The 25,252-nt window shown below is 35.1% G+C and overlaps 1 protein-coding gene across 1 annotated transcript in view; it reads right to left on the bottom strand.

Annotated features, from left to right (window-relative positions):
* LOC150082232 (uncharacterized) overlaps positions 1–25,252 on the bottom strand; it is a 1,008,282-nt gene that overhangs the window by 784,476 nt on the left and 198,554 nt on the right. Inside the window, exons 36-37 of the mRNA XM_090379191.1 lie at positions 17,906–18,261; positions 6,057–7,118 (exon numbers count right to left, since the gene is read on the bottom strand). Coding sequence (XP_090235317.1) covers positions 6,057–7,118; positions 17,906–18,261 — 1,418 coding nt within the window. The remainder of the gene's footprint in view (positions 1–6,056; positions 7,119–17,905; positions 18,262–25,252) is intronic.

Raw genomic sequence — 25,252 nt, forward strand, 5'->3', positions numbered from 1 at the left:
AAGAGGTGATTAACTGTGTTGCATAAGTCAATAATTATGCTGCATCTTGAGTACTACACACAGAGCTGGTAGTCTCTATTTTAGGAAGGATATGGATCTGTTGGAGCAGGTGCAAAGAGCAACAAGATTAGTGAGAGGAACAAAAGGGTACTCTAACCAAGAAAGACTTCAGTTCTGCAAATTGAAGAATCTAGAAACTAGGTACCTATAAGGTGATCTGATTGAAATTTAAGGCTCTGAATGGACTGAGTAAGCTAAATGTTGATCATATCCTTACCCTAGCTCAGCAAACACATAAGAGGACACATTTAAATTGAGGAAGGATGGTACTCATTTTTTTTTTTTTTTTTTTTTTTTGGGTATATAAGCTTGCTTTCTTGCATCATTTTCCACTACGAATACTAAAATCATTTTATATAAAGTACATTAGCCAAACAGCAATTATGTGAATCATGTATAAAATATTACAGCCTTTTTATAGCACATTTTTGCTGAGAACAAAGCGATTTTGGGTGAAGTCAGAGAAAAACCGCAAAAAAGGAGGAGGAGGAGAGGAGTCAAAATTAACCACACTTTTTTATGCAGTCACAATGTTACAAAAACATTATCAAGGAACATGGTTTCCTTGATTAATTAAAAGTAAGATGAGTGAAGTGATAACTATAACTTAAAAATGTTATTAGCAGATATCAGATATGCATTTGAGTAGTAGCTGCACTCTGACCAATACTGATACTACTTCTGAAATGAAATGTATGATAGGCAGCTTCATGGAAAATAATATTATGGAAGTACACAAAATGAAAGGAATTTTGTATCATAAAACCAAAAATATTACTTCGGAGGTAAAACCAAAAGTTACATATCAAAGAAATTATAATTTTTATCTATTATAATACTGTGAAAATAGTATTTTCATAGGTTTACAAAAAAAAAAAAAAAAATCATCATTAACCAACATCAATTTTTTTTTTCGATTCTCAACATATTGAAACTTTTAGCTGAGCTGACAGGCTGGAGGCATTAATTCTTTATCATGTGGGAGCATCACTAAATTTCTATTATGCAATAATCTAAGCAGGCTGTTTCACTGACTCAGATTTTCAAATGATTATGCTAACTTTATTTGAACATGAGTAAGGATATTAAGGTTATCCAGTGCAAGTCCTATCTTAAAAAAAAAAAAATTTAAACAATATCTCTGCTGATTTTTATTAAACAGTAATTGGTAGAAATATTAAGTAATAGTAATGAGTATTAAAGCTATATTTAAGGATTCTTCTTATTTAAAATTAGCATTATGTACACATTTCGATAAAATTAATAATAATTCAAGACAATGTAAAAATATATGTAAAAAAAATTATAGTTTGCAATTATGTAAATTTGCACAGTACAAATTCAAAATTGCAATAAACAAATTGCAACTTAATACCAACAGTTTCATAAACATAATATACTGTCAGTACAAAATTTAAGCAATTACAAATGTACAAAGGAAGGAATGCTTTATAATGAGATTAACATTTCTATTACATTAAGATATAGGATGAAACTTTTGTTGTAAATTTCTTCCTGTAGCTTGTTAAAATTAACTAAGGGAAACTCTCAATTGAAACATATTTAATAAGAATTGCATTCAGAAGATATTTTACTGAAGAGATTTTAAATATTTTGATTATGTGGAAGCAAAAAGGATAGCCATTAAAAGTTTTTTTGAATTTTAGCAGCTAACCAGAGTTTAAAATTAGTCTCCTAATGAAGAAAAAAAAAAAAAAACATTAAATTTAAAACAAAATATATCTTAGCTAAGCAATACTACAATATAAGTATAGGTATATCTCAAAAGAAAAGAAAAGAAAAGAAAAAGGAAAATGAAAGAAAAAGGAAAGAAAAAGATGGAAAGAAGGTCTACTTACAAATACTTTAAATTTTTGGTGGTTCTTATATTGGCTTAATTACCTATGACTATTAACCCTCCAGTTATGTATTTACATGATTAGGATCCCATAGAAAATCTATTTGAAGACTAAATCTATTTGGATCTGTATAGATGTTTAGTAATTAGCTTTCTCCATTTAAAAAAAAAAAGAAAGGTTGCTAATTACTAAACATCTATAGAGATCCAAATAGATTTAGTCTTCAAATAGATTTTCCTTGTAAGTTGTTTTAGCACACCAACTTATATCAAGTAGTACAAGAACTGCCAAGTCCTGCAAAGCTACATTTTACCATTGTTTACTTATTACTTTAATGGCATTTTTATTGGCAATAACTGCATATATAAATGATGACATAACACCACCTACCAATGAAAATACATTATTCCAAAATTTTGTTACTTTCCAAACTGTAAAAATTAAAAATATAAATTAACACAAATTTTTGCAATTTTATATTTTTTGTTTTTGACACACATTTATAAAATTAAATATTTGAATCTCCAAAAAGGAGTTTAAAAAAGCTGGTATTACAATACAAAATACTAATGGAATAAAAGATGGTGATCATCTGAAGTTCTGTGTGTCTGCTTTGGCAGTGAAACAAAGTTAGGATTTTCAATTCATCTGCACCCCCCCCACCCCAACATTTTGTTTCCATATACATGTCCCAGTCCAACTTTCCCACCCTCTGGAACCAAAATAAAATCTTAAATCTTGCACTTAATCAAAATGTGTAAAAAATTTGTACTTTACATTTTTTTTTATAAGCAGAATTGTTTTACTGCATTTGTATCTGCATTATGTCATAATTTATACATCAATGGAAATGAAGCCAAAGACTACAACTACTTGAATAAAAAAAAACAAAAAAACCCAGTAATGATATACTGTATCTCACACATTTCATACTTCTTTTAGTGCTGTGCAATATAAATTCAAGTGCTCAAAACCCACTCTTAGAAAGAATAATTTGCATAATTTGATCACTCTGTTTTATGTGTTAATTCACAGACTTTAAAAAATCTGAGTAGTGCCAAGGCAAATAAAAAATCTCTCTCCCACTCATTGCATAAAAAGATCTCAGAAATACTACATTCATTTTGCTTCATTCCACTAAATAAAAGGTCCTAAAAATAGTGCATTCATTTTGCTTTCTCCTTACTACATAAAATAGGTCCTAGTAATGTATTTATTTTGCTATCCCTCAGAGCTAGCACCTGAATATGGTTGCTTCCAGATGTTAATATAATCCTACACAAAATTTCAGTGCTTTTAGTATAAGATTTTATGCAGGACCATAAGATTGGACCACAGTATGCAACAATTATTAAAATTATTTAACTACTTGAAAAAAATACAAAGGCACAATAAGTACAGTATCCTGCAGGATAAAATCAGGATTCCCCTAAATCAGTTCTTGTGCATTCAAAGAAACTTGACAAACCTTTTACATATGCAAAAATAATAAGTCCTATTGTTATTAAAAAATTATCATGAATTTGAGCCATTTTGCTTACTTCTCTATAGTCTAGAGGAAAGGACAAAAGGTCTGAAAACATCTTACTTTAGAACCAACACAACTTTTAAAAGCAAAGCATCAAATTTTGAGTGTTTAGCCTGAATAAAAATAGCACAGCATCAATAAACTGTATACCATATATGATGCAAATGTAGATAAAGAGACATTAACGTTTCTTTGCATGCACTTTGCATTTATGGTGCAAATAATTATATTATATTTTAAGAATATTTAATAAGAAGAATATCTCACTTTTTATATGTGGAATAATATTAATGGTATTGAGCACTATTATATTTTATTGCGTGTGATAAAATCACCAATAAACTCAAGATCATTTAATCTCTTGATGGCTGGATACTGAGAGTCTCCTAAGCTAATTTTTTAAGAGCTTTGAGGAAAATTTAAGAACTGTCTTTTCTCATTTAGTATCAAAGTATATTAATTAGGTATAGAGACAGTAATATCCACTAATTCTAATCTATCCATTTTCTAGCCATATTAATTTGTGGATACATTCTTTTTAAGTATGCTATCAGTGATAATGTTGAAAGCAAAACATTTAGAAAAAAATTTTAAATTTTGGAACTTGTAAAAAAGTAAAATAAAATAATCTAAAACTTAATCAGAGCGATCGCAAATAAGCCTTCGCCATCCGACAGATCAGAAACTGTTAATCTTTATTCACAAATTCCAATATTTAAAGCTGTTTCCATATATGCAAAGCATATCAAAAATATGTACAAAAAATTCTGAAGCATATCTAGGGTTCAAATAAGAAAAAAAAGTAAAAAAAAACATGCCCAACTGAATTTTTCATTTGAGTTTGAATTTTAAAAAATAGCTATGGAGCTTTGAATAGTAAAAAGTAATAAAATACATTAAAAGTTAATGCAACTACATCATTTCTATACACAGTTGAAATGATACAAACTGAAATTTGCATACAAAGCATCATTATAAACATCTCAAATTGTGAAATCCTTCACAATGAGTTGCTTTCTCACTTCCCAATAGAGAAGTCTATTGTTACTTATTCTCAGTTGAGTGTCACAGTTGAAAAGATGCAGTTGCATTAACTTTTAACAGAGTTTGAAATTTTTAACAATTTGATGCTTTATATAGCCAGATAATGCTGTTTGTATAATTATACAACTTCAGGCACCTCCCATAATGCATGATTAAATCACAACAACTGGGATGTCAGCTTTTACACCTTGGGTACCTCCCTGCCTTTTCATGAGGAGTCATATAACTCTAAAGTGGTGCCCAGATGGCACCACTTTAGAGGCATTGAGTAGATATTTTTGCTTATTTTCATTGTTGTTTATTCTCAATTGAGTAGATGGCACTGCCCAGATGGCAGTGCCATCTACTCAATTGAGAATAAGCAACAATGACTTCTCCACTTGGAAGTGTTACTTATTCAAAGTATAAGTGATAGGCAACTTGTGAAGGATTTCATTATATGAGATGCTTATAATGATGCTTTATATGCAAACTTCTGTTGGTATCAACTGCATACAGTACTGATGCAATTGTACTAACTTTTAATGTAGTTTGAAATTGTTCAAACTGTTTGAGGCTTTATACTCATATAATTCTTCTTATCAAATAATATAATATAAAAAAAATAACTAAGAATAAGCAGATATGTACCGAGTGGGCAGGAGCGGGAGTGCAGTAGCACACGCTCTTTGAGTAGACTGGGGTTCAAGCCCCTGACTGCTGAATACGGTCGATCTGCCAACCCGCACTGGACCAGCGTGGCAGATTATGGTCCATTTCCCTCAGCATGAATTGTTGAGGAGGCTTCCACCCTGCAGTGGGTTGATAATGGCTGCACTTTACTTTTTACCAGATAAAATTATTCATACTAGGTATGTATCTGCTTATTCTTATTTATTTTTTATTATTTTCCATTTTTTAAAATTCAAACAGCCATAGCTCCATTAACCATTCAGAATCTGATATGTTAACATGATTTTGTTTCTTTTTTACTTTAAAATATGTTCCAGAATTCTTTTGAAACACCTCATATTACCTCCTACACCTACACATTCAGGAAAAAGGTGCTCAGAGTAATAAAAGGTTTCTTGGTCTAGCTTAGTCTGAAACAACGATAGGACAGAATTAGCAAATATTAAATGCTCAATAACTAAATTAACACTGACTAGCTCAAACACTTTGCACTCAGAATCACTTAGATGTGCACAATATGTATGGCTACTCTCTCTCTCTCTCTCTCTCTCTCTCTCTCTCTCTCTCTCTCTCTCTCTCTCTCTCTCTCTCTCTATTTGTTTATTTCTTTATTTCTGCAAATATCCCCACAGAAAAGCTGGAGGAATCATAATAAATAAATATATTATCCTTTGAGCATATTTAACTGATCACAATTATCAATTTCTCCACATTTCTTACTTAGAGAAATTTCTTCATATATACCATCTGAATACATCTGCAAATTAAAAACATCAAAACTTTCTATCCTGTAGTATTATTTAAGAAAATGACTATATGGAAGATAACTTTACTGCCACAATTTCTTCCTTTTAAATTCAGAAAGCTCTTCTGCAAGATATAAAGCTCCTCACCTTTGAGAATACTGGTGGATGAACTTCAGCACCAACAACTGGACACTCTTCAATTATCACTTCCTTTTTTGCTTTTGGTTTTGTTTGCTGTTCTTTAAGAGCAGGTTCACTAGATGATTCCTTTTTAATAATGGGTTTGGGAAGTGGTTTTGGAGCAGCTTTGGCTTCCGGATGTGAATGAACTATACTGATATCTCTTTGTGTCACTTGCGTTACCTGCTCTTCTTTTACAGATTCTGAAGAAACACCTTGAGAAGGTTGACTAGATTCTGATGAAATAAGAGGTGGAGATACACTGTATGTAGAAGAGGACAAAGAATCTACAGACACTGTCTGTTTTGGATGAATTAAGGAAGGAGGATGAACTGATTTCCAAACAGGTTTTTCAACAGCCTGTACTTCCCTACTAGGTTTCCAGACTGAAGTAAGGAAGAGTGGCTCACTTTTACACAGTTCCTGTTCTGATGTAGTAACAAAACTAGTAGATGTTGTAACTGTTTTTGTATACTTAATAGATTGCTCCTTAACATGACTAGTATCAGAGGAGGGTAAGACAGAAGATTTTATGAGATCTGGACCCACATCATTTATCAGAGACTGGGTAGATTTAGACTGTGATTCAGAAACAGGATCTTCCGTTGTCTTCTGAAAGTGCTCTTTTTCAGAAAATTTTTCAAGTTTTTGTGAAGAAACTTTAGGTTCAAACAAACCTTGTTTAGGAAAGGGAGTTGCTTCAGATATTTTGTTGACTGATTTCTTTTCCAAAGTTTCAGTTTCAGAAACCACTGAAGTTTTTAAGGGAAAGGACTCATAAACAGTTTCCTCAACAGCATCTTCAGCAGGGACAAATTCTGAAACTGTTGGTTGTGGCTGTGGTGGAGGCATAGGCTCTGGTTTTCGTGAACTCCAAACTTTTACTTGTACTGGTTCAACAGCTTCAGGTGAAGGGGAAGATGGAATGTTTGATAGCTGAGATATACATAAAGCTGATGGTTCAGGCACAGAAGGTATATCATAAGGCTCGGGGCAAACAGTCTTTGAGATGGATATCTTAGTGACAAACTGAAATAGAAAAATTAATAAAAACTGAGTCATTCAAAAAATTAGAATCTATTTTCTTGTTTTACAAGTCATCATAAAGAAATTTTTAGAAATCAAAATGTGTAAATATTTTCAATTAAACTGCAGTTTTATTAATATTTGTAATTTATTAATAACTCATTATTTACTAGGGAAATAAAAAATATATGGAAAATTCCCTGATATATAAGCTAATAACAGAGAAGCTGTCACCTCACGATATAACAGAGAAATTGTCAACTTATGTCATTCTGAAGTACAAATTCATTTTTCTTAATTATCTATATTTTCATTGCTGAGATTCTACCACTTGATCATGAGTTGCCAGTGTAATTCAAGATCAAATTTTGAAGATTTAAAAGCAAACAAAATGCTGAATAATTCTTTATTACTCTGACCATATTTCAGAATATATTTCTTCATTATTAAAATATATATATAAATAAAATCTAAATAAATTAGATAAAACATACAATAAATATTATGGTAAAATATTTAAAATATATTCTTAAAAGTGTTACAAATATAATGAAGTAAAATTAAATCTAAAAACAGAGGAACTTTTTGCATCTGTATGTTGCCTTTATCAACTGTATCATCTGTATGCAGGCAGTGAGTATTAATACATAGGGAGGAGATACAACAAACCAGAATTATCAAATAGAATAAAAGTGAACAGAAGAAGGGGAAGGAAAGGAAAGTAACTTCAGGTCACTCATAGGCAAGAAAAGACTGGGTGTGCCAAAACAGATTTAAATTGTTTAAGCTATTACAGTAGTTCTCAACCTTTTTTGGCCGAGGTACCCCTGAGAGTTCAGCAAGGTCCCAGTCCCTCCACACAAGATTATTGTAGGCATAGAATGCTAAGAAAGGGACGTTTTTTGTTTCATTGGACATATGTACTGCATTACAGTGGAACTGAAAAATAATTGCTATTAAAATTTTAAAGTAAAAAAAAAGATAAGTATTATTAAGACTAAATTAAAAAATAGACTTACTCAGTGAACCTAATGAGAGACCCGCTGCAATAGATTTTCAGGAATTTTGCTGAATTAGGTGTCAAAGCTGGTAAATGACAGTGAATGTCTGCATCAAGCCTGTTTTTCTTTTTCGAATTTGTGTCACAATATCTGGCAAACCCATGTTCATATAAATAAAGCATCACAAATGGTAAAAGTTTATGAACTGTTTTATCTGCTATGTTAGGGAAAGAGTCCAACAAACTAGCCCAGAACAAAGATAGTGGAACACTACAAAATGTTTTTTGTAGCGACGTGTCACAAGAGATATCAATCAGTTCTTCTTCTTCTTCTTCTTTTGTTGATGGGACAAAGGAGTTTCAGTTTTTCAAGAAAGGGTTAATTATCCACCTGTAACTTTCAATGTCTGTACTGACAGGAAAATAATCTTCAAAAGAGATCACAAGCTGTGCAAGGGGTGGTCAGTTATTGCTTTCTAAAAGCATCTGAATGCAAAGATTTTATCATTAGCCATGAAAAGTCTTGTGTTTTCACTTTAAGGTGATAGATTCAGTGCATTCAGTTTTCAAATATATCTATCAGCAAGGTATGCAACCCCCTTGTGAATTATAATCACTAGACATAAAGTGGATGAACCTCTGCAGTTTATTTTGAGTTGTTTTTCTTGTGACTTCAGATCTATGATCAATAAGAAACGTCACAATTTCAGAGGGTAATTCAGAGAATCTCATCAGCACTTTACCTCGACTCAACCAACCTGCTTCAGTGTAAAAAAGTAAGCAATTGTAGTCACTGTCCATTTCACCACAAATCTGCTGGAAAAGCCTTGTATTTAATCCACTAGATTTCACATAATTGACGATTTCTATTAGTCTTAAACATATCTTTCAGGTTTTTAAAGGAATATTTTTCACAGCTAAATTTTCCCTGTGGAGTGCAGAGTGACTACTTGAACAGGAAGGGCATGCTACTGCCTTGATTCTTGTAACAGCATCTGAAATGGGACCCTTCATAGCCTTGGCATAGTCAGTACAGATGTCAATATACTTCTTCCAGTCGAGTTCATGAGCACAAAACAAGCTGTCAGTTTTTTCAAAAATATCAGCTCCTGTTGTAGAGGTTTTCAAATTGACACAGATAAGAATGTCTTCCCACAGCTCACCATTATACAGGTATCAAATAAATACTAACAGCACAGCTAGGCTGATACCAGTGCTCTCATCGAGTTGCAAGGTAAAATAAGGCGATAACTTAAATGAATGAGCTCGTTGAGAAGATCGGCTGAGCATAATAAAATTATTCTTTTTACAGTGCCATTAGAGAGTGGCACCTGTTTTATTTTTGTTGATTCATTGGGTCCGAATATTGTCTCTCACAGGTCATGGCATTATTAAATTTTCACCAATAGTGCGAGCCTCTCCTTGACAAGCAATGCAATAGCTCACTTTCAGTGAGGCATCTAATAATTCTTTTTAATGCGATTCACAAATATATATTTCACCAATGATGCCTTTTATATGTAATACTTCTTTTTCTCTTCGAAATAAGCAGTAAGCTTATCGTTCACGTCTCAATGATTTCTTTCAAAATGTCTCGTCAATAGAGAGGGTTTGATACAGTTATTGCTGAGTTTCTGTCCAAATAACACGGAGGCATTTGATTCTGTTCATCACCACAATAATAGAAGACATATTTCAAATATACATTTTGATAATGGCATCCTTTTTTTGGTTCTTATCTGGAGCTAATTTGCTCATAGACAGACTTGGTCAATGGTCATGATTACACTTGCCACTTGGTCTATCATATTGAGGTGTTCTCAACTCGTGTTTGCATCTTTTCTCAGGATTTTCTGTTCTCTCTGTATAATCTAACTTTCCCTTTGTTCTTCTTACTAAAAATTCATCCATGATTGTATGAAATAAAAATTAAAAATAGTTACACAAAAAAACTACCACATCACTCCAGCACAAATTCACAACACAAAACCTGGGACTCATATCTACAGTACATCCGTATTTCTAAGAGGGGAAGAAAACTAAAAATTGGCTATATATTTTCTTTGATATATTCACTATTCGATCGCCTAGTAATTTTTGTAAACAATAGGATTCATCAGTGAATAATTACTATAAACACCCAGTTTCTCCCCTTAGATGCAAAAAAAGAGAATTTTTGTGGAACACTAATTACAAACAGCTACCTCTGGAGGGGCAGACAGCTACCATTTATCAAGTGCAGTACACTAGTTACAAAGTAAATTTTTGTAAAAACATCATGACCTTAACAACCTTTTGTCAATGAGAAGTTACCCTTTTGATAGCAAAAACTAAGGGCTAAACTAGACAAAAATATACACAAAATGACAAGTGATTTATGGAGAAATCATGTGACTTCACTTTGTCCCTATGAGAGGCCAGACAGTTTGGTTTTGATTTAGTTTTCTCAAAACACAATAAATTCTAGGGCATCATAAATAAATACACAATAAAATCAGTAAAATTTCACAATTAGCTGATAAATATTTTATTAAAAACTAAGCACATGAAAATTTGCCACTTTGGCTGCAACATGCAAGGTATTGGAGACCATGGAGCTGTCATAAGCAATATATTACAAGATATGACTTTAACCCAAAAATTTCTAAATATTTCTGTTATCAAATTTAACAAAACATTCTTGTTCAATTTATGGTGAACTGCATCTTTTATACTAATAAATAATTTTTACTATTGGTATTGGCAACATGATGCAAAGAAACAAGCAAATAAGCTTCAACAAATGGGAGCAAAGTGGAGGAGAAATTGTTGAAGATAAACATACGAAAGGCACCTGGGGTGGATGGGATCTATCCAGTTATATTAAAGGAGGCAGCAAAGGAAGTAAGCAAACCCTTAGCCATAATTATGAGACTTTCCTTGGACTCAGAGGAGGTACTCATGGACTGGAGATGTGCAAATGTGATCCAATTCACAAAGGAGGATCAAAGGGTGACACAAGTAATTACAGACCAGTTAGTTTAACTTCTGTTCCATGGAAATTAATGGAGGCACTGGTTAAAGAAGCACTGCAGGATCATCTAGACAAGACTACAGTTATAGCTTGGACACAGCATGGGTATGTTAAGGGGAAGTCTTCTCTGACCAATTTGATTGGATACTATGATGTAGTCACAAAGGAACTGGATGCAGGGGATAACTTGATATCATATATTTGTGGATCTTAGAAAGGCTTTTGATACTGTTTCACATAGAAGACTGCTGCACAAATTGGAGCAGTGTGGCACTGGAGGCAAATTGCTACTATGGATAAAAGGATGCTTGAGTGGGAGAAGACAGAAAGTGGTAATCAATGGACACTGCTCATCGTGGACTAATGTTATTAGGGGAGTCCCCCAGAGTTCAGTGTCGGGTCCATTGTTGTTTTCTGTATTTATTAATGATATTGATGATGGTATATCAGGATTAATGTCCAAGTCTGCAGACAATACGAAGGTTGGCAGGGTTGTTAATGACACTAATGACAGTATGCTGCTGCAACAGGATCTATAAAAGTTGAGCAGATGGGCTGAGAGGTGACAACTGAAGTTTAACTTTGACAAATGTAAAGTACTGCATATGGGAAGCAGTAACCTCAGAGTAATGTATCACCTGTGTGGTACTACACTGACATTGTACAGAATGAAAAGGACCTGGGGTAATTTTGCAGGCAGATATGAAGTTTTCTGAGCAGTGCAGATGGTCTGTAAGAGTGCTGTCTCATGGTGTCTTGTCAATGATATACAGGAATTTTTCTAGCAGGGATAAGGAGTTGATTATCCCCTTGTATAAGGCAATGGTCAGGCCACACCTTGAGTACTGTATACAGGTCTGGAGGCCTCATTTTAGGAAGGATGTAGAGCTGCTGGAGCGAATGCAGAGAAGGGAAACAATATAAGTGAATGGAACAAAATGTTGCTCTTACGAAGAAAGGCTTGAGTTTTGCAAATTACAGTGTCTGGAGACTAGGCACCTGCAAGGTGATCTGATCGAGGTGTATAAAACCTTGAATGGTTTGAGCATGCTTAATGCTGATGGGATTCTTCCCCTTGCTTAGAATAATGCCTGAGAGGGCATAAATTCAAATTGAGGAAAGATGGTTGTAGGATAGATGTGCAAAAGTTTGTCTTTAGCCAGTGTGTGGTTGATTGCTGGGACAAACTTCCATCTGTCATTGTAGAAGTTGATAGCTTAAATAGATTCAAGGCAGAACTAGACAAACATTTGGAGCGAATGGATGGGTGAAATTAGATTTGTTTTTTTTTGGCTGATACTATATAAGCTTGCTTTCTTGTATCACATGCCTTTACTAATGCTAATGCTAAATTAAAAAAATGCAATCCCTGTGACCTTTACACATGCAGGATGTGATGGAAGGAAAATTTAAGGGGAAGAGGTTCAGAGGGCATTTGAGGAAAACTGATAGATGAAAAAAAGAAAAGATAATGAATATGTTTAAATATTCAAATGGAGGGGATAGTTACTACTCTTGAGAGATACTAAAATTCATACTTTTTTTCAAAAATTCAAAAAAGTGTTTCCGTTTTTTATTATTATTATTATTATTATTACTATTAGCCATAGGGTGCAAGGAAGCCTGAGGCTTATGCTGCACCAGCCAAAAAAAATTCCCAAGTTACCCTGTGAGAGAGAGAGAGAAGTAGAAAGGAATCACCAAGAAAGAGAAGAATGATGATATCCAGCTCAGGACCCTGGATGTGCCAAGCCCATACTCACCAGATGTGAGTCCCTGGGCTTAGCACATCTTTCACATTGTCCCAGAAGAAGAAATCTGAGGGAGTTATGTCAGTTGAATGGGGAGGCATGGCATTGGCCCATGATGCTCAACCCAACAGTCCAGGAATGTGTCATTCGGGTTTCAGGTTTGTGATTTCTGCTGCATGAATTTTCTATAGATATTTGTATGGGCATTGTTTTTCTGAACTGATATCTGTAATTCCACCTCTCTCTCTCTGTCTTCAAAACCAGTACAAACACATGCTTCCTGTCATACATTCACTGTTGAACCCCAAACTCACTGAAATAACTTTATTCTTGCTCATTTATCTCATCTGTATCTGTATTTTGGAAAATGTTTCCATCACATGAATATCCTGAAAATTACAATCTACAAATATTCAGCCTTTACACCACACACAAAACTAAAATGCTATAAATTTCAGTACCTTTTGTGTTTGGGGTTTTTATTAAAAAAAAATCTATATAACATATGAATATTAAGAAATTAAAACACATTTTTTTAAAAAATGAAATGCATTATAAATGGTATTCTAATGAAATGAAATAAATAATTAACAAAATAAAATATAAGCACACAGGAGAAAGAAAACCAAGTTAATTATTATTATTATTTTTTTTTTTAAATACAAAGTTGGTTCAAAATTTTACATGGACATTTAGATGCAGAGAAACTGTGAATGTACAGGACAATCAAACAGGTTCATTTCTGGAAGAGGAAGCATGGGACATGTTCTATGTTTTCTCTGAGACAATATATGCATCCATGTACAGTGACTGTAATTCTCATAATATTGCAAAAGATGGGATGAGAAATCTGTTCCACCCTCTTGATAATCCAAACTTGTCTTTACTCGACTACCACTTTTTTTGAGCCTCTTAAGGAAATACCCATTGAGAGGCTCAGATGTTGTTATTTGGTTTTTAGGAGCATTAGCAACTAAGGCCATATTGCTCCGGGGATATGCAGTGGTCATTCCCTGACCTTTCCGCATCCTCCATATTTGGTGGTCACGGGCTCGAACCCCGGTCTAATCAAGAAGCATGTGCTATGCACTGCTGCTCCTGCCCACCTGGCTATGGAGGCGCCCCATAAGAAAGTGAAGGACAAGATTAATTGGCTGCAATATTATCTACCCACAGAATTCTTTCAGATTAGTATCAAGAAGCTCTGCTGGCCAGAGAAGGTGACTATGTTCAATATTGACGTTGTAGAGCGAATATCATCTTTTAAGGGCACAAAAGGTGATATAGTTGTACACGTTGGCACTAATAATATTAAGAGTAGGAGACCGGCAGAATTACTTAACAAGTACAGGTCACTGTTGAACAAAAGCCGAGAATTAGGGTTGAATTTGAAAGTGTCTGCAATTCTGCCCAGACACGATAGGAGGGAATATATGATGAGAGCCTTGTCGATCAATTCGGCCCTGGAAAGATTGTGCAAGGCTCAAGGGGTAGAATTTTTTTCAGCCTGGACTGTACTTGTTAACAGGAGAGATTGCTTCTACAGGGATGGGATACACTTAAATAGAAAGGGTGCAAGAATATTTGCTGATGCTATCGAGGCAGTGTTAGGTGGGTTGGAAAACTGCTAGCTTGGGGGGAGACAAAGACCAATAGATTGACAGTAGCCACTGGCAGAGGTGAAAGAGATTCTTGCACTGCTTCTATTAGAATGAGCAGAAGCCTGAAAAACAAGATGCATGGTATTTCAGAGACTGCTGGGAGCCATTGCGGTACACGTAAACACATGGGTTGTGTTAGGGTAGCTAAGAATAGAAACAGGTGCAGGTATACTTGCGTGTACACCAATGCTAGGAGTTTAGTAAATAAATTTGATGAATTTGAGGTATTGCTCAAAACATCGAAGGCAGATATTGTTGGGATATCAGAGACGTGGTGTCACACAGATATAAGGGAAGCAGAACTGCAATTTGGGGAGTACAACGTCTACAGAAAGGATAGACAGGATAGGAAGGGAGGAGGGGTTATGTTATTAGTTAAGAAACACATAAAAACCAAGGAAGTGAAGCCAGTCGACATCGCTGGACAGTGCAGTGTGGAGTCAGTTTGGTGTGACATAAACATTGGGAGATCAAAATTGAGAGTAGGAGTGTTTGGTTTTGGTTTTTTTTTTAGGAGCATTAGCAACTAAGGCCATATTGCTCCGGAATATGCGGTGGTCATTCCCTGACCTTTCCGCATCCTCCGTATTTGGTGGTGACGGGCTCGAACCTCGGTCTAATCAAGAAGCGTGTGCTACGCACTGCTGCTCCTTCCCACCTGGCTACGGAGGCGCCAGAGTAGGAGTGTGCTATAGGCCTAATGACTCTGATGAGTATAATAAGGAACTGTACAGGGAAATAGAGTGGGCCAGTAAATCAGAGTGTCTTATAATGGGAGATTTTAATTTCCCAGATATTGACTGGAATTTGGGGGCTGGTTACTCACACACTAGCAGGACTTTTGTGGATTTATCGGATGATTGTTTTCTACATCAGCATGTTCGGGAGGCAACTAGAGGGAGTAATACTCTTGATTTGATTATCCGCAGTGATTCTTCATGCATTAAGAATCTGCAGATAAATGAACCACTAGGTGGCAGTGATCACAGTGTGCTGAAGTGGGATTTACTCAAAGAGGTAACTACCATTAGGGGTAAAGGGAAGGGTTATTGCTTCCGTAAAGGCGACTACGATGGACTGAGACAGTATTTAAATTCTATACAGTGGGACCAACTGATGATGTTACCAACAGCAAATTCAAAATGGGAAGCATTCAAAGAACTTATCTTGGAAGCAACTAGGCTTTACATACCAACTAAGAAATATTGTTCAAGGTTTAGGCCAAAATGGATGTCAGATGAACTAATAAGGCATATGGCAGAGAAGAAAAATGCATGGGATACATACAAATTAACACATGACACAGAAGCCTATGATAGATACAAGTTGATATGCAACCAAGTTACAAAGGAGGTTAGGCAGGCGAAGGCAGATTACGAGAAATCCTTGGCAAGGGATGCAAAGAAAAACAACAAAGAGTTCTTTACTTATGTAAACTCTAGAAGGAAGGGGGTGAATCAGATTGGTCCACTTGATATTGATGGGTCAAGTGTTGATGATCCTGCTCAGGTAGCTAACAAACTAAATGAATATTTTGCATCGACATTCACACACGAGGAGTTATTCAGCGAGGGGAATGCCAGAGGTGTATTCAACTCTAGCAGTAAGCTACAGAATCTTGAAATAACTGGGAGTAAAGTGGAGGAGAAACTGTTGAAGATAAACACAAGAAAGGCACCTGGGGTGGATGGGATCTATCCAGTTATATTAAAGGAGGCAGCAAACGAAGTAAGCAAACCCTTAGCCATAATTATGAGAGCTTCCTTGGACTCAGGGGAGGTACCCATAGACTGGAAATGTGCAAATGTGACCCCAATTCACAAAGGAGGATCAAAGGCTGACACAAGTAATTATAGACCTGTGAGCTTAACTTCTGTTCCAGGAAAATTAATGGAGGCAATGGTTAAAGAAGCACTGCAGGATCATTTAGACAAGACTTCAGTTATAGCTCAGACACAGCATGGTTTTGTTAAGGGGAAGTCTTGCCTGACCAACTTGATTGGATACTATGATGCAGTCACAAAAGAACTGGATGCAGGGAATAACTTTGATATTATATACTTGGATCTTAGAAAGGCTTTTGATACTGTTGCACATGGAAGACTGCTACACAAATTGGAGCAGTGTGACATTGGAGGCAAATTGCTGCTATGGATAAAGGGGTGGTTGAGGGGGAGAAGACAGAGAGTGGTAATCAATGGACACTGCTCATCGTGGACTGATGTTATTAGTGGAGTCCCTCAGGGCTCAGTGTTGGGTCCATTATTGTTTTCTGTATTTATAAATGATATTGATGATGGTATATCGGGCTTAATGTCCAAGTTTGCAGACGATACAAAGGTTGGCAGGGTTGTCAAGGACACTACTGACACTATGCTGCTGCAACAGGATCTGGAAAGGTTGAGCAGATGGACTGAGAGGTGGCAAATGAAGTTTAACATTGCTAAATGTAAAGTACTACACATGGGAAACAGCAACCCCAGAGCAACGTATCAACTCTGTGGTACTACACTGACAGTGGTAGAGAATGAAAGGGACTTGGGGGTGGTTGTGCAGGCAGATATGAAGTTCTCTGAGCAGTGCAGAAGGGCTGCAAGAGTAGCTTATGGAGTATTGTCAATGATATACAGGAATTTTTCCAGCAGGGATAAGGAGGTGGTTATTCCATTGTATAAGGCGATGGTCAGGCCACACCTAGAGTACTGTATACAGGTCTGGAGGCCTCATTTCAAGAAGGATGTAGAGCTGCTGGAACGAGTACAGAGAAGGGCAACAAGATTAGTGAATGGAACAAAGGGGTGCTCTTACGAAGAAAGGCTTAAGTTTTGCAAATTACAGTGTCTGGAGACTAGGCACCAGCGAGGTGATCTGATAGAGGTGTATAAAGCCTTGAATGGTTTAAGCATGCTCAATGCTGATGGGATTCTTCCTCTAGCTCAGAAAAATCACCTGAGAGGGCATAAATTCAAATTGAGGAAAGACAGATGTAGGATAGACGTGCGGAAATTTGCCTTTAGCCAGCGGGTGGTTGGTTGGTGGAACAGACTTCCATCCCTTGTGGTGGAGGTTGATAGCCTAAATAAGTTTAAGGCTCAGCTGGACAGGTATTTTGAACGAACAGAGGGGTGAAGTGGAAGTGGGTTTTTTTTTTTTTTTTTTTTTTTGGCTGATGCTGCATAAGCTTGCTTTCTTGCATCAAATGCCTCTACTAATGCTAATGCTAATGCTAATGCTAATATTAAATGCAATACCACATGGTATTGTACATTCACAATCTATACTTGACTGTCCAGGTCAAATTTGAACCATCCTCATATGAAGTAGAATGGGAAGCTGAATAGATGATAACATATTAATACTACTACCTCTTTCTTCTGTTCCAGTAATGAGATTTCCTTATAAGTTACGGTTTTTTCTTCTTCAGGTGACTCATCTTCAACAATAAGATCAGCAATACTGTGTGCTTCTCCAGCAGCATTAACTGCTTTTATCATGAATTTACCAGAATCATCTGGAAATACTTCAGGAATAACAACTGTATGCTTATTGCCAGAAGAAGTAATGCGAAAATCTGGAGTATTTTGCATTATTACATTATTGCGATACCATGTAATACATGGAACTGGGATTCCTGATACTTCAACTTCAAGCTTTACACAATCTCCAGACTTCACAACAGAGGGCTGAAGGCTTTTAACAAATTTTGGAGGCACACGATGAGCTAAAAAAATAAATGGACAAATAAAAGTTTAGTTTTTTAAAAATTTTATATAGTACAACATTAAGAAAAAAAATATTTTTTTAAACAAGAGCAAAATATTTTAAATGTAACACAGTTATCGTGTTGTTTCATCACAGTAAGGTGAAATGTGACTGTAATGCATAAAATTCCAAATAAAATATAGCTATATTAAGTAGTCCCTTACCTACGACCTGACAAGTTTCTTGAGAAAGAATTTAAGGAAGTTATTACTTAATCCATAGTATAACCAGAAGAAAAATCAGTCAATCTTAGACTCTGACCTCTTTATATTCCCAATGGCCATGAATATGTACAACACAAAGAGGCACTCAAACTTGTGTCTATCAGTTACCACAGTGCAAGTGCCTTATACTAAATGAAAAATGCCTCTGGAATGTTAAGAACAGATAACCAACTAAACAGAAAACAAAACACTGTATAGAAAAACATGTTTTATAGATTAAATTGCCTATATCTAATGGGAAAGGGGACTGCCTGACATTTTAATAAATGCCTTCCAAGTAGTTGCTTATCCTTTATATTCAGTTGTGATGCTTCTTAACAAGTTTAAAGAATATTAAATATAATGGAAAGGAGAGAGGAGAAAAGGAGCTATGAAAAATAAAGAGTACAGTCTAAACAGTCAACAATTCAGAGTTTTCCCGTATGTTTAAATAACTGGAGATTACCAGTTAGTGTTTATTTTCACTGTGATTTATGGAAAGACTTGGCCTGGATTATCTAGATCAAACAAGGCTGAAACATAGTAACTCTGTGACTAATGTGGAATTTAATTAAAGGCATAACTACTATCAAGTGTAAAGGGAAAGTTTTGTGCTTTCGTAAGAGTGACTATAGAGGTCTCAGACAGTTTTGAAATTGTGTGCATTGGGACAAACTGATGATGTTACCAACAGCAAATTCTACATGGGAAGTATTCAGGGAAGTAATCAAAGAATCTAGCTTTTCATACCAACAAAGAAATACTGTTCAAGGCTTGGACCTAAATGGGTGTCAGATGAACTATTGAGACAGGTGGCAGAGAAGAAACGTGCATGGGATGCATACAACATCAGGTGATAGAGAAGCCTATGATAGATATAAATTAGTTTGTAATCAAATCACAAAGGAGGTTAGACAAGTTAAGGCAGATTATGAGAAGTCTCTGGCAAAAAATATATGGAACAACAGCAAAGATTTCTATGCTTATATTACAGTAGAAGGAAGGGGTTAAATCACATTGAGCCACTTGACGTCTATGGGTTAACTGTTGATGACCCTACTCAGGTTGTGGGCAAATTGAATAGGTATTTTTCATCTACATCCACACATGAGGAATTCTTTAGGGGAGGGGATGCCATAGGTTTATCAAACTCTAACAAAGAGCTAAATGACTTTGTGATAACTGAAAGGCATAAAGTGTAAAATAAGTTTGATATCATATACTTGGATTTCAGGAAAGCTTTTGATACTGTTGGATATAAGAGACTGATGTACAAACTGAAAAGAAAGTGGAGGAGAAATTGTTGAGGATGGAGATAAAAAAAAGGCACCTGGGGCAGATAGAATCTATCCAATTATATTAAGGGAGGTGGCAAAGGAGGTAAACAAATCCTTAGTCATAATTATGAGAGCATCCTTGGATTTGGGGGAAGTCCCTATGGACTAGAGATATGCAAATGTATCCCCAATTCATAAAGGGGGATCAAAAGGCGACATGACTGTTAGCCTTAAAGTCTGTTCAGGGAAAATAATGGAATCACTGCTTAAAAAAAATAAAGCAGGACCATTTGGATAGGCATGCAATTATACTGCAATCACAGCATGGGTTTGTAAAGGGGCAGTTTTGTCTAACTAATCTGATAGGTTGCTGTGATGGAGTGACCAAGGAACTGGATGCAAAAAATAAGTTTGACATCGTGTACTTGGATTTCAGGAAGGCTTTTGAAACTGTTGGATATAAGAGACTGCTGTACAAACTGGAGCATTGTGGTATTAAGGGGAAGTTACATGTGGTATTCAGGGTAAGTTATGGATAAAGAGATGATTAAGTGGAAGAAGACAGAGTGTGATTATCAATGTGGTTATCAATGCTTGATTATCACTGCTCTTCTTGGGCTAATATTATTGGTGGGGTCCTTCAGGGTTTAGTGTTGGTACCATTGTTGTTTTCTATATTTATCAATGATATTGATGAAGATATATCAAGCTTAATATCCAAGTTTGCAGATGACACAAAGATTGGCAGAGTGGTTAACAACAGTCATCAGGGTGAGCTACTGCAACAAGATCTAGGAAAATTGGGTTGATGGGCTAAGAAATGGCAGTTGAAGTTTAACACTGACAAATGCAAGGTACTGCACATGGGCAGCAGTAACTCCAGGGTAACTTATCAACTGTGTTGTACTACACTCAAGGTAGTTGAGAATGAAAAGGACCGGGGGGGGGGGGTAATTGTGCAGTTAGATATGAAATTCTCTGAGCAGTGCAGACATACTGTCAGAACAGCCCATGGCGTTTTATCAATGATAGACAGAAACTTTGCTAGCAGGGATAAGGAAGTTATTATCCTTTTGTATAAGGCCATGGTTAGGCCGCATTTTGAGTACTGTATACAGGTCTGGAGGCCTCATTTTAGGAAGAATGTAGAGCTGCTGGAATGAGTACAGAGAAGGGCAATGAGATTAGTGAAGGGAAAAAATGGGTGCTCTTACCAAGAAAAGTTTAAGTTCTGCAAATTGCAGCATCTGGAGACTAGGCACCTGGGAGGTTATCTGATTCTGAGGTGTACAAGGATTTGAATGGTGTGAGCAAGCTCAATGCTGATGGGATTCTTCCTCTTGCTCAGATTTTATTTTTATTGTATTTTTATTAATAACAAGATGAACAACACGTAACCATTAACAGTGTATCTGAGATCAGAACAATGAACACAATAACAATAATAAGAGATCCAACGGGAAGATAAACCCTGATATAGATTCAAACATTAAAATCATATGTACAAAAGAGGATTGCATTAAGTTAAGTTACCAGTAAAATAAGTAATAATTAATCAGTTAGAGAATAGAAAAATAATAAAACACATAATAATAATAAACTACAATAATTAGATCAGAGCTAGTCACTTTGCAGTTTAACAGAAGAGGCAAACTTGTGGATGGAGTTCATCAGTGGTTGGGAGTTGTCAAAGAAGTCAATGAGAGAGTCATTTGCTGATTCTGTTTAGTGGATTGAACTTCATAAAGTCCATGGTGGCAGAGTCAAGGTGAAATGGTAAGATTCCTGACTTGTCTACAAGGAACATTGAAGTTGATTTTGCTAAGGATATCCAATGCTTCATAAGTTCAAGTGATTACTTTGGCTAGAACGGTGATGTCAGCAGTAACTCTTCTAGTGCATGGAGGCCTCAGATGAAAGTAATCCCACAGCGATTCATAATACACTGAGTGATAGAATAGGCTGCCTCTGTAGCCAAGTGGGCAGGAGCAGCAGTGCATAGCACACGCTTCTTGATTAGACTGGGGTTCGAGCCTGTGAACACCAAATACGGAGGATATGGAAAGGTCAGGGAATGACCACCGCATATCCCCGGAGCAATATAGCTTTAGTTGCTAATGCTCCTAAAAACCAAATAAATAAATAAACAAACAAACAGTGATAGAATAGAGGATTATGGTATGTAAGGTAACTGACAAAATTTTTTTGGACTGCTTCAATTTTGTTAGTTAAGGTCTTTGTGTGAGGATTCCAGATGGGTGAACCGAATTCAAGGATTGGCAGAACAATAGTTTTATAAAGGATAACCGCATATCTGTAGTTTTTGAACTTGTAAGTGTTCCGTTTGATGAATTCCAGTGTTTTGAATGTTTTGCTGGTGATTTTAAGGACATGGGCATCGAATTTAGCACTGCTGGAGAAGAGAATCCCGAAGTCGTTAACTTGGTCACACCATTCGAAGATCACAGAGTTAATACTGTACTCTGTATTTATTAGTTGTGGAGATCTGCTGGATGAGAAAGAGATTACTTTGCACTTCAAAGGGTTAGTAGACAAGCCATTCAGAGATAGCCACAGAGAGAATTTATTGAGAGCACATTGAAGCTGTTGAGAATCGGTAATCTCCTTCACTGCTGAGTAGATCTTAAGATCATCTGCATGCTTAAGATCATCAGATTATGCACTTGAGGGGGCGTAAATTCAAGTTGAGGAAAGTCAGTTGTAGGATAGTGTGGAAGTTTGCTTGTAGCCAGTGAGTGGTTGATTGCTAGAACAAACTTCCATCTGTCATTGCAGAAGTTGATACCTTAAGTATTTTCAAGGAAGAATTGGACAAATGTTTGGAGCAAATGGATATGTGAAATGGGAAGTGTTGTTTTTCTTTTTTGTATAAGCTGTGATGTAATACAGCTTATACTTCAGCTGTATAAGCATGCTTTCTAGCATCATATGCCACTACTAATGCTGATGCTAATTCTAATGTCATAGAGCTAAAACCATAAGTACTACTTCATAAAATTAGCAAAATTTTTAAATTTATGAAATGTTACACTCTTGCTAACATGTAATTTATTTTACTGTCTTTAATGGTTGAAGGATAAATCAATTCTCAAAATAACATGGTCTGAGAACAATCCAAATGAAAATTGTTGGAAAAAATGGATGTTTCCCTATTGCAAAAGAAACCAAAAACACTTAGAGAACTGCAGGAGACATTAATCCATGTTTGGTACTATGAGATTTCCCAGGAATATATTCAGAACCTTCTCCAGTCAATGCCATGACAGTGTGCAGCGGTCATCAAAACAAGGAGTGGGCCAATGAAATATTAGTGTGCATTTTGTTTTTTGGTTATATAGCTGCTTGTCACCCTAGCATGAACAAAGTAATGAAAAAAAAATCACTACTTTGATAGAATTTTTGTTATTATATGAACCATAAGTAACATGCTGTTATTTTGAAGAAAAGTACTTATTTCATGACATATTTACCCATAAAGCATCAAAATAAATTTTTCTGTGATTAATAGTTTCATATGTGTATTGTTATTACTTACATTAAGTAATAACAATAAGAATGTTATTACATTCTTTCAGCTATTTCTAAAAGATTAGCTGGCAGTATAAGGACAAACAATCTAAATAATGAAGTGATGAAATTTTTGAGCACCACTGTATGCATTAGCAGCCATTTATTTTAAAAAGCCACTTTATTGCTTATTATAGAAAATGAAATTAAATAAATTCGAGTACATTAAATAAGCCCAATCATGGCCAAACATGTCAAAATATGGCCAACAAATAAAAAGCAAACATAACTGATAGGATAGGGCAAAATTAAAATGACTGCAATATGCCATACAGACCTGCTGTGTGCTGACATCAAAGTGTCTATCTATTATTTGAGGTCTTTTAGATGCAACAGAGGTGTAGTAGACACTATAGATTTCATGTAACCACAAAGAAACATGTCTAGAGGCAACAAGTAATGCAATCTATGTAGCCATAACACAAGATCAGCAAATCTGTTCCATCACAATCTAAAGTTTGTTCATGCTGTGAGTGATCCTATAGTAGGACCATTCAGAGTATGAACAAACTCTGAATTGCAGATTTCTCAGTAATTGCAGATTTTACAGATTTGTAATAATGGGTTCCTGGGATTTCTCTTGAATTGCAAATTTACTCATTATTGTATACATCATAAGAATCAGCCAAGTAAAACTATAAAACGTTAAACTATATTATAACTATATAAAACTATAAACAATGGCCTAACCACTGCTTTATATACAATGGGATAATTATCTCTTTTTCCCTGTTGGGAAAATATTTCAAAATAATGATGCTAAAAACAATTTTTATCTAAGAAAGGCTATTTTTTTATTATTGTTATTATTATTCTCTAAAGACAGTGTAATTATTGTAAAACAGACCCTGAGAAAGAAGTCACAGGCCCTAGACCAATCTAACTTGTCCTAGACTAGTCTAACTTGTTCAAATATAATTTGGCTTCGACTGCTAACAGCACACTTATATTTCATATTCATAGCATATAGGGTAGACATTATGACAAATAAACAAATATTTCACCAACAAAAATAATGTCTGTGTATGTAACTACCAATTTGCATGGCACATGGAATAGCACTTAGGCTGGAAGAGCACCACTACAGGCCACTTTCAAAACAGTAACATAGAACTAATGAGATGTGCATTAAATTAAAAAAAAATATATAAATATTTTTAGATATATTTGGATATGTGAAAGTAACCTGTTTTTGCTGATGTCAATTAAAGCAATTTGCTTAACATGCATTGACTCAATCTAATTGATAGTCTGATTACCAGTGTCACATAGATGACAGTGGGATACCCAAATCTCAATGCAGATGATTTTTTTTTTTATAAATCGATACCTATGGTGCCCAAAAGACGGAGATATTTGGGAATATAATTTTTATTTCTCAAATTCATAAAATATATTTCCTGCAATTAAAGTGAATATTTCAAAGTTCTGAAAAATTATTAAAAAGAATAAAAGGCTTACTTAGGCAAATATCTTTTATCTTATAAAATATATATTTTATGGCTCTTTTGTAAGTACACCAGTATATATATATATATATAGTATCAAAAACTGTCTGTAGATTGTCCTATAAAACTTTACAGGGAAGCTTTGTCATCTATTAGTTGTAATCATTGTAAAATAATTGTAACAGTAATCATTTTTATAATGATAGTTTCAAAAATTGCCATATAACCTTTAAACAACCTGAATTCCAAAGACTTCCTTCAATTTCAGCTTTTGTAAGCTAAAATTAAAGAAAATCTATGGAAACTGGATCCAGAATTTGATGAAACAGAAACCAAATAACACATATAAAGGTAGAAGATACTGATGCATCAAAAAATAACAATGAGTTGTTTTCTGATGCAGCACTGAGTTAACAAACTTATTAAATAAAAAC

Source organism: Mastigoproctus giganteus, chromosome 8 (assembly GCF_048544385.1).
Source record: "Mastigoproctus giganteus isolate SK-2022 chromosome 8, ASM4854438v1, whole genome shotgun sequence".
Taxonomy (NCBI): Eukaryota; Metazoa; Arthropoda; class Arachnida; order Uropygi; family Thelyphonidae; genus Mastigoproctus; species Mastigoproctus giganteus.